General features: G+C 33.0%; 1 protein-coding gene across 1 annotated transcript; it reads right to left on the bottom strand.

Annotated features, from left to right (window-relative positions):
- Positions 1-12,625: 12,625 nt before the first annotated feature.
- LOC144561735 (protein IQ-domain 26-like) lies at positions 12,626-15,867 on the bottom strand. Its single transcript, XM_078310823.1, has 5 exons — positions 15,216-15,867; positions 14,128-14,322; positions 13,669-13,746; positions 12,864-13,570; positions 12,626-12,805 (listed from the first exon to the last, which is right to left on the bottom strand). Exons 1-5 carry the CDS (start codon positions 15,603-15,605, stop codon positions 12,793-12,795), a joined length of 1,383 nt encoding a protein of 460 aa, XP_078166949.1. The 5' UTR covers positions 15,606-15,867; the 3' UTR covers positions 12,626-12,792.
- Between the last annotated feature and the right edge of the window lie 4,340 nt (positions 15,868-20,207).

Raw genomic sequence — 20,207 nt, 5'->3', positions numbered from 1 at the left:
CGAAAGTTTAAAAATTTCACATGTAGATGCATCACACGTAAAATAGGCAGGTTCCAACGGTTCGGATTCGTCATTTGAAACCGATTTAATGGATTTTGAAGTCAAGCTCACCAAACACTTTGGTGAGCTTAAGAACACCCTAGTTCTACTCATAAAATTATTTTATGAAAAGAAAACGAAATTATTAGAACGGTAGTAGTTGCAATTTTTCAAATGTTGGGATCTTCTGACATGTCGTTACCTGAATAGCCTCCCACATTATTATTTTCCTCGTGAACTCGATCATCAACTTCAATTTTCGAGTCTCATGACCAACCATGCACCATGTTCAACACCATCTAGGTGGTACAATCGAATTTGTTCATGCAACAACAAGCACAATACTTTTCTTATTTTGTATATGTTGTCTTTACGAAACTTGAATATAAACCGGTTATAAATGCGTGAGATAGTGTTTGCCAATTGTGAGCTAAACCCATATAAGGTTTGTCAACAATATGTACTGTTGCTCGGTAATATCGATGCTACATGTTTCCATCTAATTTTTCTGTAAAATTATATATATATTATTTCTTTTCAAATTTTTATGTAATTTAATTTTTAGTCCTATTATCTTCACTATTATTAATTATTATTTAATTGTGTGCATTTAATTTAAAATCGGCTAACAATTAGTGAAGAATTGACTTGACCTAATAATGCAATTTCATGTAGAGATCTATTTTTCAACTAGGAAATTAATTATGTATTCTCATTGATTTTTTTTTTTAATTATTTCTTAAGTTTAGCACTGATAGTTTTATCCCTCTACCCTCACTGGTGCAACAAGTTATAATATTTTGAGTAATATTAATAGTTAATTATAAAGTTATAATATGGATCAAGCCTTATTAGACTGGGTTCGAATTTTTGTTCTCATCTGGTATGATATGATCTGATCAGGATAAGTTTTTCTGATTAGGTGCAATGAATTGGTGCGAACTGAACATGTGCATAGTATTATAAATTATACATGCAAGATCTCATTTTGTGCTAGCCATTATTCTGTTCATTACATTTAAGAAAACAAAAGAGAGAGAGAAATAAAAAATATGGGGGAGAGGGGGGTTTTCGATGGGCATCGGACCAAATCCTGTTCGATGAGCTGTTGGAACCGTTGGATTTGCTTTAGGATTCATGTGTACGGATTTTAAAGCAGACGCAAAATTGCGGGCGCGAATTCTAAAGCAGATCTGACGGTTCCAACAGCCCATCGAACAGGATTTGGTCCGATGCCCATCGGACACCCCCCTCTCCCAAAATATGGGGCTTTCAAATCAATACTAGCATACCAATTGACTGTTAATTTTCGAACATGTTTGTGTGGATACTAATAGAGACATGGCTACTGTGTTATTGCGTGGATCCGACACGAGATCGAGAAGAGAAGAAGATCTCTGCTAGGACTCGAATTCTCCGCTACCCATCTAGTCGTAAACTCTATATTAATTTTGGAATTAGTTTTATACATGAATTCTAACTTTTAAATAGTGAATAAATCTTGAACTGATTTAAATTGTTGTACATATAACTTACCCGTAACCTTTCAAATATTGCCTGCTACTTAATTTTTTTTTAATCTTATTAGTACAAAAATATTGGATAAAATTAATGTATAATTTATCTTATGAAGAGTTATGGGAGACATAAAATTGGAATAGTTGTTCAAATAAAAAGAGAAAGTTGAATATCAAAGATACGAGATTATTATTTGATTTTTTATTTATTTTTTGAACATTTCATAATCTGTATCATTTTATATGCTTATCTTTTGTATAAAATTAAGCTATTAACCAAACAACAAATACACATATAACTTTTGTATCAAATTGAAAAATTATTAAAACAAATAATACAACACAAGTTACATTAGAACGTTCTTAGGTTTGCTACCACTATAGTAACAATATTCACATTTTATTCATAAAATAATTCACGAATAAAGCAGTTTTTGGGGTTTTCGACTAGGACGGAGAATTATTTGATGGGCCGAATTTTATCTAATTATTTTCAAATAAAACGAATTTTATGAATTATTTGCGAAAAAATGCAAACTTTTTTTTTGGGTTTTTTTGGTTTTTCTTTTTTGCTCTCTTGTGGAACTGAATCATTCCTGGATTATTTTTAAATCACGATTTTTTGACCCTGTCAAACTGAATTCAAATAATTCATTTGTCACTAATGCTACAACATCATATTAGAAAAACTGACTGCATTTTCTTTTCTAAATAATATACTAAAAGGTTTATAATCGTGTTTTTTTCCTTGATAAATAATAATAAGTAGTGGTACTTTTGTTTTCTTTTTACATCAAAATTATATATTTAGAAGAAACTCATAGAAACCGTAGAGTTTAATTAAATCCTTAAATATAAATAAGATTTCACGCTATTAATTGTTGCATATCACATTTTATACCCCTTAGGATCATTCGTTTCAAATCCATAAGTTGTGAACTTCTTTCCTTTTTTGTGTGTAGTGTATAATTTTCTTTTAAATTAAAAATGTCATATTTATGTATGGCAATATTTCTGATTTTCTAGTGGTTTCTGTTGTAACTAATACCAGCTCGGATATATTTACATATATAATAAAATGGTTTTTTTTTCTGTGTTATAAAAAACGACCATTTAGTCTGATTAATTGGCTGATTAGTCGTTGACAGTTGACTGTTATGAATTGTCTGTTTCCGTTTATACAATCAATTAGTTAGTCATTTTTATTATTCTTTTTTTTCTGTATTTATCCGCAATATGCATTATATTTTTGAGTTTTGTAAATGACAATTTAATAAAAATTTATTAGTTAACAATGAAATAAAGTTAAAAAAAAAATTATTTGATAAATTTGATGAGTTAAATTAATCATTTTTAATAATTATAAGTATATGTACATAACTTTAGAGAGAACGTAAAATTATCTGCAAAATTATGATTGATCATAGCAGACCTAGGTATATATATATTTCACAGTTCTGGTTTAATCAGGCTAACATATTACCTTTATTACATCGAACGCTGATGTTTGGTAATAACTTAAGAGTGAGACTATGGTATTTTGCAATGCACAAATTGTTCCGTACATTGGATTCATATCTCTATTTTCGAAGTCCAAATAGTTGATCCGAACTACTCAAAATTATTATTATATGAAAATATACTTGGAGACCAAATTTTATATTTTTTGAAAATTTTTTGCTATTTTTTTAGACAATTAGAAAATCACTAGATCTAAAAATTCTGGACCATCCGAAAGTAGTGATTTTCTACCTACCAAAAAAATATAGTAAAATTCTAAAAAATATAAAATTTGGTCTTCAAGTATATTTTTATATGATAATAATATTGAGTAGTTTGGATCGACTATTTGAACTTTTCTAAGATATATTTTTTATTATTGGCATTCAAACAAGATCTTTGGGCCATGATTAGCGATTACATACAAGTTCCAGTTAGAAGAAAGAGAAGATTTTAAAGGCCTTATTAGCATATGTATTAGAATGTTTTGGATTAGTTGGGTTAGATACAGGTACGTACTGACATATAACAGTGCCAAGCAGTATTTTAACCTTTTTTCTTTTAGGTAAGGACTGGAATATGATTTTTGAATTTACTGGTCACACTTAATGTACCTGTTGTTTTCCTTTCCTTTTCAATGCCAGTAAATATCTACTATTATCAAACTGAGTTGGTCAGCCCCTAAAGTTTTCTCTTCAAGGGATATGATTGCGCTCAGAAAGTCACAAACCAGTACCGTTCTTGTCAATTTTTTGAAGCATTGTTTTGCATTTTTTTTTTGTTTGGATGAAAGTGGGCCCAAAGAACGATGCTTCATATATGTCTCTTATCTCACAATTTTGTACACAAAAAATTGTCTGAAATTGTGTTTTGTTCGTTGTTACTCTCTTCTCGAAAACCCTTGCTTTTCTAACATTACAATACAATTCTTGTTCATTATATGCATCTTCTATGTATTGTTGGAGTAATGTTGAAAAAAAGAAGCAAGGATTGCACTCTTTTCTTTAAGCCGAATTTTCTCTTCTTTTAAGTAATAGTCATAGGAAAACTCCAATTGCTCTCAAGAATCTTAACATGAAAAACATAATAAATTCTTTGGGGACCTTGGGCTAGCGTGAACACATTTCCTAGCAGCAGATTACTGGTATAATGAATGATACTTATCTAAAGAAATGCCCAATTGTAATTCATAATCGAAAAGTAATTAGCATATAGCAGCTATAAACAAAAGATAAAGAATTAAGATGCCAATGACGTCTTCTTATAAGTTTTCAAAGCTATATATTGTAGCATTTTTTTTTAGTAAAGGCATTGATTTTGACTTAGTTTTTGCTCACGTCTCCAAAAAATTACATGCACTTTCTTTAGTATATATTTTAAATTTCAAAGCTTAGTATATTCAAGTAAAATTAAATATATTCAGAAATATTTTACTTAAATAAAATACCAAAATATCCTGATGATGTACAGCTTATGTGAGTTGCTTTGGGTTCCCACGGAATGCACTAAACTCGGGCTTACTACCAGAAGATTTGCAATTTGTGACGAAAAAAAGGCTAAAAAGAGAGAAGAAAATTGAATAAATTAAACATATTTTGATTGAAGAATAACAGTGCAATTTCCATTTTATGTTTTTAGACAATATCATTATATATCATTCTACATTAATTCTCTAACATCAATCTGACGAAGAATGAAACAATATCTGCAAGAACAAAAGTGTTTTTTTTTTGCCGACAATGTCGTCACAGATACTCCTATCGGTAATACCGATCAATATGCTCGGAAATAACACATTTTTATTAGTGTATCCTCGACAATAGTATTTTTTTATCCTCGTGGATAATGTCTCACTCTTGTAGTATTTTTTTTAAGCCACTTTGAAAATCGTTGATCCAACGGTGGCTTAACAAAACAGTAAAATCAGAAGCCACCGTTAGATCAGCTGTTTTGAAAGTGGCTTAATAAATAGTAAAAAAATTCATAAAAATGTAAAATTTGGTCTCCAAGCACAATTTAATATGGAGAACAACTTGAACGGTTCGGATCAACGTTTTGAAATTTAAAAATTGAAAAACGAATTGGTAGCACCAAAGCTTAGGAACTACCACTTTGATCTTAGCCAACCTCTATCTCTCTCTATATATATAATTTTTTCTCTGCTGAAATTTTAATTAATTGATAGGAGGCTCTTGAAAATCAATTTGTACATGAAGAAAATAATATGAGTAGGTTGGCTGGAATATAAATTAATAAAAATGAGGGTTTATATATCTCACTTTTTGATGCTTTTATCATATTTTTATTTTTAGAACTACAATAACTTGAAATATAAAAGAACATATTTAGTTGAGAACTAAACTGTACATAGAATAAGAGATTTACACGTCAGCTATTCTACCAAAAAATCGGATATGTTTGAATTGGGAGTGAGATTAGCGAGATTAGCAGCTAACCTTGAGTTTGAAATAGTCACTAACTCGAGCTAACTCAAGTATTAGGAACATCTACTTTTTCACTCCAGACGTGAAATAGCTAAAGAACTTTTTTGCTAACCCTATTATTCCTTAATCACCCAAAATAATGCAACTGAAAAATAATTAGGTCGGCCTAAGACGTAAGATTAAAGTTAGGTTGTTCAAAATTAAGAGTAAGGCTACGGTGTTATATATGGGTTGCATAGAGGGCCTCTATGCAACGGCTCAATTCAATATTCGAGTTTTCAAAATTCTAACGGTCGATCCGAACTGTTCAACATGATCTCTATATGTACTTGCAAATTAAATTTTACATTTTTTAAAAAAAAATTTACTATTTTTTTAGATAGGTAAAAAATCAAATATCTGAATGGTGCAGAATTTTTTTATATCAAGTGATTTTCTACTTATCTAAAAAAATAGTAAAAAAATTCTAAAAAATGTAAAATTTGGTTTGCAAGTACATACGGAGATCATGTTGAACGGTTTAGATCAACTGTTAGAATTTTGAAAACTCGAATGTTAAGCCGTTGCATAGAGGCCCTCTATGCAACCCATAGCACCGTAGCCTTACTCCAAAATTAAATCACATCTCCAGATGACTTGCGTTTAGTCCCCTGTGGAGCCCACTGTCAGTAACTAAATCTATTTTTTTTTGTTCTCTTCTTTAGCTCAATTTTTCCATTTTCTTTTCCCTTTATGCGCCCCCTTGCTTCGCCCGACCTCCATCCATCTATCAGATTAACGCATATTATGCAGTGGTGTGAAATTCTAAGGAAACGCATATTATGCGGTTCATTATTAGCGTATTCCTAAAGGAACAACATATTTTGGTGTAGTTTCCTGCATGACATAAAAAATGGGGCAATTTCACGTATACCCCTTAATAATTTCAATATTTGGAAATCCCCCTCTAAACTTCCAAAACTCACAAATTTACCCATTTAATTATATTGTATGTTAAAACTCATTTTAAATTTATAAAATATCCATTTTACCCCTTATTAAAAGTATAAAAAACTTCTTGTTTAAGAAAAATGTTGGTGTTATATCTGATCGGTTTTTGAGGGCAAAATGGATGTTTTATAAAGGGTAAAGAGGATAATGTTTATCCATTTTTTTAAGGACAAAATTGATATGTTATAAAGGATATAATGGGTATCTTCTAAGTTCGACATTTTTCTTAAACAAGTTACAAAAATTTTATGCTTTTAATAAGAAATAAAATTGATATTTTATAAATTTAAAATGAGTTTTAACAAAACTCTTTTTTTTTTTAATTTCTGAATACATAATCCTGAGTTGTCGAGCTTAAAACTAAAAAAAAAAAAGAATCCAATGCACTAAAGACCCGACAAATCCATACATCTCGCACCAACCTCGGTAGGTATCTTGCAATATGCATACAGAAATTAATGTACCCTCAGAAAGCGCCAATCGAGCAAGGCCATGTGGGTGTGCCGTGTGCGCATCGATCTCTTCAGAATTGTGACTTGTGATTCGTAATTTGTGGAGTAGGCATGGATGGATTTGGCCCAGTAAAAACCAGCAAGAATGGGGCTACACTCCAGAGTACATAAGGTGAATGTAAGTTCGTTCACGGGCTAATTGATTTGAGGTGACAAACGGTACAAGTTAAACCTGTTTGATTGGTGCTCTACTTCCTAGTTCCTGGAACATTTTCACATAATTTGCTACTTCTCACAACTTGCATATAATTTGCTACTTTCACAACTTGCATTTTCTGCTCGTACGTGCTACCATTCTACCAACCCACACACTACACAGCACACTTGACCCAATTTACATTTAAGTTTAATTATAACAAAGAATACATTATTTTATAACTCTAGTCTAGTATAGTTCATTAAAACATTATTATTTATATGATAAAAATGGAGTACCTTTTTTCCTTTCATATTGCTTATGATGTTTCTTATTATTATATTGTTCAGTTTGAGACTCTAATTTAGCAGCATATGCAACAATATATTAATTTGCTGTTGCTTGAACCTGTTCATGTCACCCATTTTCTTGTTTTTGATATGGTCGTTACATTTAATATTGATTTATAACATAATACTATATAATTATTTTATTAATATTTAGTTTGTTTTCTTTACTTTCATTGATCTTTATGAAAAGATTTTGCTACCTCTCCCGTAATGTACAATCATAGCAAACCATGTATTTAAATTTGACATCTTTTTTTTTTTTTTTTTTTTTTTTTTTTTTGAAATAAGGCTGCTTAGGCCGGTTTCAATGTATGAAACTTAAATTACATAGCAACCAGTTTCACCTATCAGGCTATTTTTCTGATATTAGAATGACTCGTTCTCCTAAGCACCTAGTTAAACCATCTAAGGTGGTATCTAAACATAACTCATCATGAGTTTCACAACACAAAAGACAGTTTCAACAAAACATAGAGCAACATCATTACATACTGGACACAACCAGCAAAATAAAAGTAAATTCTAGAGAATTATAAACTAAAGTAGGTTTGTTAATCTTCATTCTTCATCACTGGACATCCTATCCTGTTCAGATTTCACTGGCACCATCTCCTTTCCTGCTGGAACATAGGTACGCAGAGGAATGTTCTCCAAATCAACAGGTAGCCAGTCCTGTATTCCCTCCTGCACTGCACGGCTGCACCTTCTCCATCACCTGTCCAATAAGATGTTAGAGACATGATTAGTATTATAATATTTCTACCAGTAAGGCATGCGGCATATATTATTGAAACTGGATTTCCATATAACCTATGCTAGAGCATTAGAAACAATAAGGAACGCATTTCTCTTAGGTCCTTGCAAAGTGTCTGAATAGTGAATTACATCTTCTATATCTTGCCAAAATACTAAAATTATCTTGACATTGACCTAACCAAAACTATACTTGCCTAATAACCCAATTTCATTGAATGAACAAATGATCCACAGTTTCTAGTTCATGACATAACTGTAGTTGGTGGCACCAGTCTTCTGGAGTCACAGCTTCTGTAAAGCGGTTAGGTTAGCGGTGTGGCCAAGTTATTTTCTCAAAATAGAATAGTCCAACTATTTTTTTAAAAGATTGGATTTTGCCAAAAACAAAAAACAAAAAAAACTTTTGTGCTAGCCACATAAGACTTTAACTTTTGTTTTTGGTGTGGTGGGGGGCCGTTTCAGTTCCACCATAACATAGTCTTATCTACTTGGATTCCTCTAAAATTTAATAAGTTGTAGAGAGATTTGACAGTGAATGCTCCAGATGATGACCATCTCCATTTTCAATTTGACATCTTATTAAGTTGTTGAAGGTTGTGAATTGTAGTCCCAATAATTCTGTGGTGTAATCAACATTCGTAATTGCATAAAAATTCATAAATATATTATTACCGATTACTAAGCAAACTATTTAGCTTGTGATATATATGCGGAGCTCTTCAATAGGAACAGAAAAGGTGATATGCTACAGATTGGTATAAAGGCTTTTCTGGATTTTGGACGCTTCAATCCTTGTCCGGTGCAAAAGCCCAAAAGCACGATGTCAAGACAATTGCCTCATTCTTCTATAACCACAGCCCTGTAGCACTTTTTATATAGGTTTAATTTTACGTGATTCGATCTCGATTGACTTGGATTAGAATTTTTTTTTGCAATTAACTCGTTGGATTGAAGTTCGTTCTGAAACAAATTAAACCAAAATTTGGTTTGAATTTTATTCAAACTCAAACTGAGTATAGTTCGTTCGAAATTGATTCGCGAACTATTTAGGTTCAAATCTCAAATTGATATGTACCGTTCAAATTAGAGTAACGTCAGTGGCTTAGTGCAAAATTAAGGTTTCATTTTAAATAAGTACAAATAGGTACCTGATATGATATTTATTCAATTTTCAAAAAATAATTAAGGACGGTAGGATTGTCAAAAAATACTCGTAGTTCATGATTCGGTTGACTTTGATTCAAAAAAATTCGCAATTAACTCGTTCGATTGAAATTTGTTCTGAAACAAATCAAAACAGTTTGGTTCGAATCTTATTCAAACTCAAACTCAAACTAAAGTAAATTTTATTTTATTTTATTTGTTTTCAGCCCTAGTGTATACCCTCACAGGGTTTGCTAATTTCTTATTTACCTCTAAATACTTCAATTTATCTCATTTATTTTTGAACTCTGATAACTCTTTCTTTTTTATCCATTACCCATGAAATTAACCAAGCTTAAATATATGATTAAAATAACAAAATACAACAATACCCTTTTCTTTCGTTTCTGTTTTATTTTTGGAAGTTCATCAGTCTATACTTTCCTGCGCTCTCGTGATTTTCCTTTTCCGCTCTGCCATTGTTTTTCTTGTCGTGATCTGCGCTCTTCAGTGCTCTTCGCTTTACAACCCTTTCTATCGCTGGAAACCCTTTCTATTGCTCTGCAACGGTGTCCTTTTTTATTACACAAGACCAGTCATATTTCAATCCATTCCCGTTGATTTAGTTATATCTCAGTAACCGAATTGAATAATATTGTATTTCTCTATTCTCTATTCCCGTTAATTTACCCCCAAAATGTTGTAGGTTCTGAATGAACTAGTTTTACCCCTTGTTGCTTGTACTCTTGTTGCTAATGGTACCTTTTCAAATTGATTTGAAATGAGTTATGGAATGTATGGATACCAAACAAGTTTAGTACAATGTTATCTAAATGACTATTTTGTATGCTTTGTCTTGAATTAGAGTAGAAAGTAATTATATATCAGCTTTTTATTAACAAGAACATGCATCTGTTTCTATTTTGCAATAGTGCAAATCAGTTTTTTATCATGGAAATAGGCGACGTTGATCCTTCCGCCTCATACATTATCCATCCTTCCCCTGAATTCTTCTCTCACACGATGGATCCCTCTCTTGCAAAACCAAACCAAAATAACTGTGCCACGAGCAATGAAATTAGAGCCTAGAAGAATGGGAAAGTGGCTAGTTGTTATTCGAGTTATCATATTCGGAAGATTTTGTATTGTTTTTTTTCATTATCTCATTTTCCAGTGAAATGATAAAAGCAGACTGATTAGATATGATAAAGTATATACCTCAACTTGAAGGAAGAAACCAATTAATGTTGGGTTTATATGTACTTGTGATAAACTACAAGCTACTTGTTTCAATCTGATCCACTGTGGGCTTCTTTAATTCTGGTGTGTTTGGATGCATTAGAGAATAGCTAGAATAGCTACTGTTGAGAATAGTAGGTTAAGAATAGCTACTATTTAAGAATAGCGCTAACTCAAAGCTATTCGGAAGTTGTTTGGATTGAACATTTAGAATAGTGAGAATAGCGATTGAACATTTGAGAGAGTACGTTTGCTATTCCAACTTTTTGTAGGAATAGCGAGAATAGCGAGAACAGCACTATTCTCGCTGTTCCTGAGTATGTTTGGATGGATCGAAACAGCACTATTCTCGTTGTTCTCGCTATTCTCGCTATTCTCGCTACATCCAACATGGATGAATCTCTTGACGGTTAAGAGCTAAAGTGTATTAATCTTTTCATAACTGTTTCGTAGGAGCAAGAAAAAAGTGAAGTCTGAATTGAAGAAGATGGTACAATCTTATTCAAGCTTCTACGAGAAGAATTCTACTAGTAACTTCTATTAGGAATTGGTATTTCGTTGTTTTAGGTATCCTTCGGTGGTTGATATGAATTCAAAGATTTAGTGTTTTGTAATTGTCTGATTATAGGGGTAAAAAGTGAAAGTACAAATTTTAGAATGGAAGATAATGAAAAGTACTTGCTGGGAATTCACATTTGTTGTGTTGTTAATTTGTTGAGTATTTTGATATTTTTGTATTTTGTTGTTTTATAATGAGAAGATAAACTCATTTTTTATTTGCTTTTGTTCAAACATTCGAAAATTGAAAAATATACCTGGATGGATGTCCTGATTCATTAGTGCATTATTTTTGGTTCAATTTCCTCTCTTCCATAAATATGAACACTGCGTCTAAATACTTGCACATATTCATTATTTTAAATTATATTAGTGTATCTTTTCTCACTAACAGTTTTATAGGGTTCAGAACAAACAAGTCTAGTACAAGAAATCACAGTGTGCCACTGTGCCCTACATTTCTATTCCTGAGAAGATGAAGCTCAAGTCAGAGGTATTCACATGGGAAGATCATAAGAGATGACAGAGAAAAAGTATTAGTCAGAGGAATTCACAGTGGTATCGGCATGGATATCAGAAACTGATATCAACGCATATAGGGGCACGATGGGGAGACCACAAGAGATGACAGAAATGGAGTGGGAGATTCACCAGGGCAATTAGATTAAGTGAATTAAACATTTTAGCACTTGTTGAATCTTCACCGACAAAGTTACAAAAAGAAATGCCCAAAACCTGAAATTAAAATGAGCGCCAGCTCAAGAAAATATGCATCCCATCTGGATAGCACCCAAGGCCAAGAAGTAGCTATCCAAACAAACAAACAATATACATAGGTCATCCGATCAAATAAAGCCATACTCACAGTTAGAGTTGCTCAGTCTCTATTGTGACGCAATTAGTATAATTCAAAGTAACGTCCCCGAATTGTGAAGACACAGACACGTGTCACGAATGGGTTCCAGGCGTAGCAGAACGCACAAGTTCAGGAGCACAAATTAACAGCACATCCCCAACGGAACGCATACATGATACAACGGTACAACCTATTAATTTCTTCAATCAATGCTCCAAAATACAAACGTACCATCACCGGCACTCAGTGAGACTCACTCCTCACCGACAAAACTATCTTTTATTCTCTTTCGTCTCCCATCTCTTTCCACTTTATTGTTGCACACTTTTTCCCATGCTGTGCTTGCAACTGCATAACTGTCTGTATCTATATACGGTCAACCCGCTTCTTCTTCTGTCCTTTGTCGTTCTTTTTGAATTCTGGGCTAATTGCATTATTTTAAGATGAAGAATGTATTGTATTGTTTGTTATATAAGTCTGGGTGAGGTAAATTATTAGTATTTAGTAGGTATCACTGCAGGACAAAACACCATATATGGATACGGAAACAAAGAGGACCACCAGAAAATTACCAAACAAACATTATGTACATAATAGAGATTAAAAAAGTGGAGAGAAAATGGTGAAGTAAGACAACATTTTGATTACAGAAGAAGATTACAAGATAAGCCAGAATGCACATTGTTAAAAACTTATCATAATCAACTACTCAACTAAGACACTGTTACTTGGAATGCTACCCGTTAAAAGCTTCAACCCACATATCTTCAATTAATAAACTACCGCTAATAATTCTTAACTAATTAAGACCTGCATCTAATACCTAACAACTGGCATGCCTAATCTGCCATGCTTACCAGATCCAGGATACCCCTTCTTGGCAAAATTGGCTTCAATGGAAAATGCAGACCCCTGGGCCAATGTACCATGACCTGAACTCAGTATCCGTTTACCCGATCTGAACTTTTCATGGTCAGGCCTTTGCCTAGGTGCGCTCTGTGAACGGGCCTTTGCCTTAAATGACTCGGTATTAGCCATGTAATTAGGGTAGTCAGTGTATCCCCCAAATGAGCACTCACTCTTAGCAGGTGTAAACGGGCCCCGCCTTGCACTTGTAGCCCGTGAAGTGGCTGAATAGAACTGGGGGCTCTCGACCAAAACCGAAGACACGATAGGGAATCTAATTGGGCTCAGAGAATGCTCAATTCCAACTGAGGGTGGGCTTGGTATCGACAATTGGGCAGCTGTGGAGTCCTTCGATGGGGACCCTTGCACAGTGGTAAAACTTCGGCTGTTTGGGTCTGAAACATGAGTAGAGGAAGAAAAATGCATTGGATGACAATTGTGTGGGTTGGTTTGTCTTCCAGAGCTGCCATATTTTGGTTTGCCTGGGTCGACTTCTAGGATTTTATCATTTTTGGCATTGTCCCAATATTTTTCTTCAATCCATTGGTCGAGCCAGTTGTGCCCAGATGAGTGAGATCTTTCACTGCTGAGCTTGCCGCTTCCAATTGACTTTGTTGAGCTTTTCTGCATATTCAAAAACCAAATCATTATTATCTTGTTTTCTTTCCAAATTAAAGAACATTTTATTTGTCGTCCAATTTATTTGAGGTAAACATTTTTACCTTGAGAGGGCTTAACTGGTCAGATCTTGAAGCATTAGATGGAGGGGTATGATCACGCTTCTCTGGGGTTGGAGAGACCTGAAAACAAGCAAACAAAAATATTTAGACATTTATTTTAAACTGAAAAATATAATATTCCATGCTTTGCTAGATCATTGTGAAAATATAATTCTTAGAGCTACTTTTTTTATTATATTACAATTCATGATGGGCAACAATTGACAGATGAGATGATTTGCACAGTGGCCTTTCAAGCAAGGACATGTACAAACCGTTTCATAAAAATAACACCATAACAACCTTTTAACTGGGGCCCAATAAGTACACCTTTTGCTATAAAACCCCCCCTGAACCAAAAGGCATTTTTCTTTTTCAATATCATCAAATTAAGTAACTAGCATTTAGTTAAAATGACAAAATGTGTATGTAACAGCTGAAAGGAATCAATTACCGCCTTACCGGGTTAGGATGTAGGGCTCTATTGGATCTGCATCTCTCAGCTTTAAGCGCCCGGCAAGATCGAGCCCTTGTCTGGACTCGGACCAGGGCATGCATGCACCGAAGCGTCTCAGTTGCCTGTTTCCTCACAATGTAACCTCTGACCAGTGCCTGAAGTTTTACCAGCCCTCTCAGTGCCTTAAGCGCCCTTCTTGCCTAATTAAACCCACAAAAGAAAGAAAACCAAAAAATAAGGTACAACCGTGCCAGGCTTTACAATCTTAACAAAAGGTAGAAAACCTTAGATTCCTCTATCTTGTATTTCCTCAAGAAGTCTATCTAGTACAATAGTAGTCACAAATAAAAAAAAAAAAATAGTACAATAGTAGTCATGTGCCTCACGATCAGACCCGGGTCAGACTTCTTTGACCTCTGGTTAAACAAGCAAACAACCAATCACTGTACGGAACTGGTGGACCCAAACGAGACAAAGGAATAAAACAAAAATCACAGCTCTATGCTATTTTTTTTTTTATGAGAACAGCTCTATGCTATTGCTAACCCTTCTCGGTCCAATTTCTAAAATTAGTCATGATTAGTTAGAGCAGTACAAGCTGTGTAGTAGTGTACTAAATGCAAGGAAGATCAGGACCACCGACTTTAAATGTGCAAAGAGAGGATGCCTAATTAATGGAAAGAGCCAGATCGACAGGGTTCCAAAAGAGGGATCACGATGTAAATAGGACAAATGCGAATTAAAGAGGGAACGGAGGCAGAGAAGAGAAGAAAACAGACAGCTAGGTTCTATCCAATTCCAATCCTATATCTAGTATTTTCAATGATATGTCTATGGAATTATTTATTCACAAAAGAGATGTCTATTGATTATGTAGATGGTCTATAGAGAAGGTAAAAAAGAGTAATTTTGAGGTGACAGCTTCTCTTCGATTCACGAGTTCCAGCACACTCTACCAAATCGAAAGATGATGCTCATACTCCAATTACCTACTCATTAATCCTTTTTCGGAGTCAATTCAACATGCAAAAGGAAAATAAATCGTAGTTAATCAGAATCATAATAAACTATTACTAATTAATTACAGACTAACCAAATAGCCACGGAACACAGATTGGATCTTGATTGCTGCTAACTCCTCACGCCTGGTTGGGATACAACGACCAGAGCTCGTTAGTCTGACAACAGCGGCAGCGGCATGTGCTGCAGCGACCGCTGCCTCAGCTACAGCCGCAGTGGCAGCTGCCACAGCAATTGCACGCTTGTTTTGCTCGTCGGGATCTCCAGCGATAGCCACCACCTCTCTGTACACCCTCCTGTCTTCATTCAATCGAGAAGGTGAAGGTGGAGGTGGCGCGTCGGGTTTATGCCTGAAGGATTTGCCCAAGACCCGTTTCTTTCTGTCGGCTTGTGTGGATTTGATGTCGGATGCGGTTTTTTTCTGGGTAAAAAGGTTTCGGAGCCAGCGGGTTGCCCAGCCCATTTACCGTTTCGGTCTAGGCTTGTCTACCTTTGAAGTGCTATTTTAGAGGAGAAAGGACGTGGCATTTATGTTGCTTGTTTAGTTTGCTATGGTTGAAGTAGAGTAGAGAAGGAGCGAATAAATTAGCGGGAGAGGAGAATGGAGATGAAACGAAATTAGGTGGATTGATTGGGTTACAAACTTAACTTATAACAAAGGGAGAGGGAGAGAAGGGGAATTGGGGAGAGTGGGGAAAGCGCGGGTGCAAGAGTCGGTCAGTGAGAAAAATGGTTGGTTGCTTTGTCAATAGGAATAGGGGTAGGGGTAGGGGTAGGGGTAGGGGTAGGGGTAGGGGAAGGGGAGACCTGGGTCGCGGGTTGGTTGCTTTGTCAATAGGAGCGGGAGTGACCTGGGTCGCGGGTTACTGCCTATATATAACACAAATAATGGGGTTAAATATATAATTTGCGGGGAAAGGAAGATTGCGATTTGCGACTGACTGACATAATAAAGAAAGGGTATTACTGTTATCAGTGTGAAGAGGTTTGGAAGTATGACTATGGAGTATGGAATATGGATCACTTGATAGAAGCTAGAAGACATTTAATAGATAACTGTTTCCAATGCTTCAATACGCGTTATAGGAATTATGAAAGACGAAGACATTCTCACGGAACTAACAGTTTTCCCTTTTCCCTTCAGTTCTTTCTTTCTTGTCAAGCCGTAGCGAATCCATCGACAAGACCATAAGAAGCTACAGCCGAGATGTTCACGGACCTAACACTTCGACTCAAAAGCTCTGCAACTCGCTACAGCAATTTTTAATCTATTTTTAAAATTTAATGTTATGTTTGGAAATGGAAAAAAAAAAATAATAATTGAAAACATTTTCTTATTTTATAAGATAAGACAATAGAGTTATTTTTTATCTTCTTATATCATTTACCTTCTTGTTGTTTTTTTGGTAAGACAGAGAGAGAAGAGATTAAGAAAATAAATTATACTTTCATTCTTATTTTCTGATTATAAGTGTCTTTATTTATACTTACAAACAAAGACGGAGCCATATTTTTTAATTATGAGAATCAAACACTTATGGAGATCAATCTTATAAAAAAAATATGCATAAAATGGATGTCAATTTTACAATATCATGAAATTTTACTATAGTTTATATTGAAAAATCATATATAAAAAAAATGAGGTCAATTGATCCCCTACCTTATTCCTACATCTCCTCTACTTACAAAGTAATAAAATACTAACAGTTGGAATGCATTATTCTCTATTGCTATAATTACAAGGAACTATTTCATATTATATTAATAATTATACACCATACCCTATTCTAGTAAATAAACTAGTTGTTATAATTTTGAACTTTAGTTTATATGTCAACACTCCCCTCAAGTTAGAAATATATGTATCGTACAATCATAGCTTAATTGTAATTTTGTCAAATGGATTCTGATCCAAGCTTTAGTGAAGATATCCGCAAGTTGATCTTCACTTTTTACTTATGGTGATTCAATATTCTTTGCTTGAACCTTTTAACTGATAAAGTAACAATCAACTTCTATATGTTTTGTTTGCTCATGGAACACATAATTTGATGTTATGTGTCGTGCAAATTACTGTTGCAATACATTTTCTTAGGTTCTTGAGTTTTAAATCCCATGCCTGATAGGAGTTGCTTGATCCACATCAATTCGCTTGCAGTTGATGCCATGATACGATATTCAGCTTCAGCACTTGATCGTACTACACTATTTTGTTTCTTGTTTTTTTTTATGTGACTAGATTTCTGCCTATAAATTTGAAAAAAAAACTAGTTGTCGATTTTTTTATCAAAGCTTCCAGTCCAATCTGTATCAGAATAGCCATTTCACTACTTTTTATAAATTACAAGGCACTATTTTCTATTCTATTAATAATGGTACACTATTCTCTATTCTAGTAAATGAAATAGATGTTATAATTTTGTATTTCAACACTTCTAAACATAGTCAAAAGATCAATTTTCTTCTTATTCTTTGTCAAATAATTGCATGAAAACGATAAAGTAAAAAAATAATATAAAGTAAAAAGTATTATGCAGTACGTTTTTTATTTTGAAGGCTTAGCACCTAATTTTTATTAAACCAAATATAAAGAGTTTACCAGATAGACGAATAATAACTTATTTTTAATTTGAATAGCTTTGACTTTTCAAAGAAAAGTAAAGTTGAAAAATTAGATCTGAATGCGTGTATCAATATTACTCAATTTCTAATGTACATAATTATGTTATTTTTAAAAATATATATATATTTATTGTTTCCCGTTACTTTTTTAGTAAAACATTTTTACATAATAGTTTTCATGTTGTACGTCTAGCACATACAATTTTTTTTATTACTATATATATTCGTGATTAAAAGATGGGATGAACAAAAGATTCTATGGAGATTATATGGGGTGACAACATAAAATCCAAAATTCAACAGTGAATCCTGTGAGTTTCTTTGCGGCTGGGTGATTTGGTTCGGAACGCGACAAGTAAAAATGATTAACCACAAGAAGACAAAGTCAGAGATGCTCTTTCATCAATCTAAATCCGACCAATGTTTTTGTTATAAAGGAAAAAAACTAATGGGAATTTTTCTTAAGGAAAAAATTGTAAAAGTTTGATCCTGAACATAAATGTACATGCAAAACCATAATTTATTAGATTATTTATGATGGCTCACAGGCTCGGTCACCATGAATTATCCCAGTCCTTAATGCTCAAGTTTTGAGTACATAGAAAATGATCATATTAGTCATGTAAGCTTTGAGTTTAGAATCCAAATATATATATAGCATACATGTTGGGCAGCAAAAAGTGTATCTGCCCGCTGTCGTGACCTTTTTTTTTTGTCAGTCCATAATTAGAGAGAAAGAGTACTTGAGTTCATTGTATCTCTTAAACACTAGTGTCCCTACGTACATACAATCTTTCAAGCAAACAGTGAATTTTTTTGTAAGTGCTCTCTCTCCTTGTTCCCTCATTCTTTAATTTGATAGAGAAATTAAGAGAAAATTTTATATATCTTATATCATAAGAACCAAATCCATGTAATAAGAAACTTTTTGGCTTCCATAATTTGATAATTATTCATTTCAACTCACTAATAATATTATAATGAGCTCATCAATTTTATTGCATGAAATATGCATATTCTATATGCCGATTTTTTTATTTATATCCAAAAAATAAATAAAATTTTAAAAAATATCTAAATCCTGACTGAAATTTGAAAACTACCCAAACCGGTGCTCCAATAACCGGAATAGGCCCTTCTTTCCGGTCAACCAATTCCCGGATTTAAAGAAATGGTCCGGTTAAGGGTGCACCGGTTTTTTTTTTTTTTTTGAAAACAGAATTTTTTTTGTATTAAAATATTAGAAATGTTGAATATATTTCTTTGAAAATAGATGTAATATAATATAATTTGATTTATTATAAAGATTGCAACAAATAACCCGGATCAATATTTTTCAGGCCGGATTTTTCGCGGCTGCAAGAAAAATTAATATATTTATTTATGTGTTATTGGAAAAAAAATAAAAATGCTTGGATTGTGAGTTATTGATCCCGGTTCAAAAGTCACTTCTAGGTAATCCAGAAAATATTGTGATATTTCTAGTACATTTAATTTATTAAAAGTTGTATCTATTTTGAGAATTCTTTTTGAAAAACAATCATTAAATAAATTAAAGTTTTTGTTTTTGTTTTTTTTCAAAAATAGATACAACTTTTTATAAATTAAATGTATTAGAAGGATTACAATATTTTCTGAATTACCTAGAAGTGACTTTTGAACCGGGATCAACAACTCACAATCCAAGCATTTTTATTTTTTTCCAATAACACATAAATAAATATATAATTTTTCTTACAGCCGCGAAAAATCCGGCTTGAAAAATATTGATCCGGGTTATTTGTTGCAATCTTTCTAATAAATCAAATTATATTATATTCCATCTATTTTCAAAGAAATATATTCAACATTTCTAATATTTTAATACAAAAAAAAAAAACTGGTGCATCCTTAACCGGATTTATATTAAAATTTCGCTATACCAATAACCTTTCCGGTTAACCATTAACCGGACCATTTCTTTAAATCCGGGAATTGGTTGACCAGAAAGAAGGTCCTATTCCGGTTATTGGAGCACCGGTTTGGGTAGTTTTCAAATTTCAATCAGGATTTAGATATTTTTTAAAATTTTATTTATTTTTTGGATATAAATAAAAAAATCGGTTCTATATGAGGAGGGATCAAGTTACAACAATTTTTGAGTTACAACAAGTACAACAAGAATTTTCTATATATTCAAAGTCTAAATCGTCGATGCAAACCGTTAGATGTTATCTCTACAATAAAATGTGCTTGGAGACCAAATTTTACATTTTTTGAATTTTTTTTACTATTTATTAAGATGGGTACAAAAACTAGTTAAATTCATACCATTGAATTTTGTACCCATCTTAATAAATAGTAAAAAAATTCCAAAAAATATAAAATTTGGTCTCCAAGCACATTTTATTGTAGAGATCACATCTAACGGTTTGGATCAACGATTTGGACTTTGAAAATA

Source organism: Carex rostrata, chromosome 11 (assembly GCF_964058835.1).
Source record: "Carex rostrata chromosome 11, lpCarRost1.2, whole genome shotgun sequence".
Taxonomy (NCBI): Eukaryota; Viridiplantae; Streptophyta; class Magnoliopsida; order Poales; family Cyperaceae; genus Carex; species Carex rostrata.
The sequence above is the reverse complement of the archived record's forward strand: the minus strand, read 5'-3'. Positions and strand labels throughout refer to the sequence as shown.

Excerpts from the sequence above, each read along its gene's own strand:
- LOC144561735 (XM_078310823.1), bottom strand. The coding sequence starts at position 15,605 with ATGGGCTGGGCAACCCGCTGGCTCCGAAACCTTTTTACCCAGAAAAAA. Across the intron at positions 13,747-14,127 it reads GAGCCCTACATCCTAACCCG|GTCTCTCCAACCCCAGAGAA; the intron begins GTAAGGCGGTAA and ends GCTTGTTTTCAG. Across the intron at positions 13,571-13,668 it reads ACCAGTTAAGCCCTCTCAAG|AAAAGCTCAACAAAGTCAAT; the intron begins GTAAAAATGTTT and ends TTGAATATGCAG.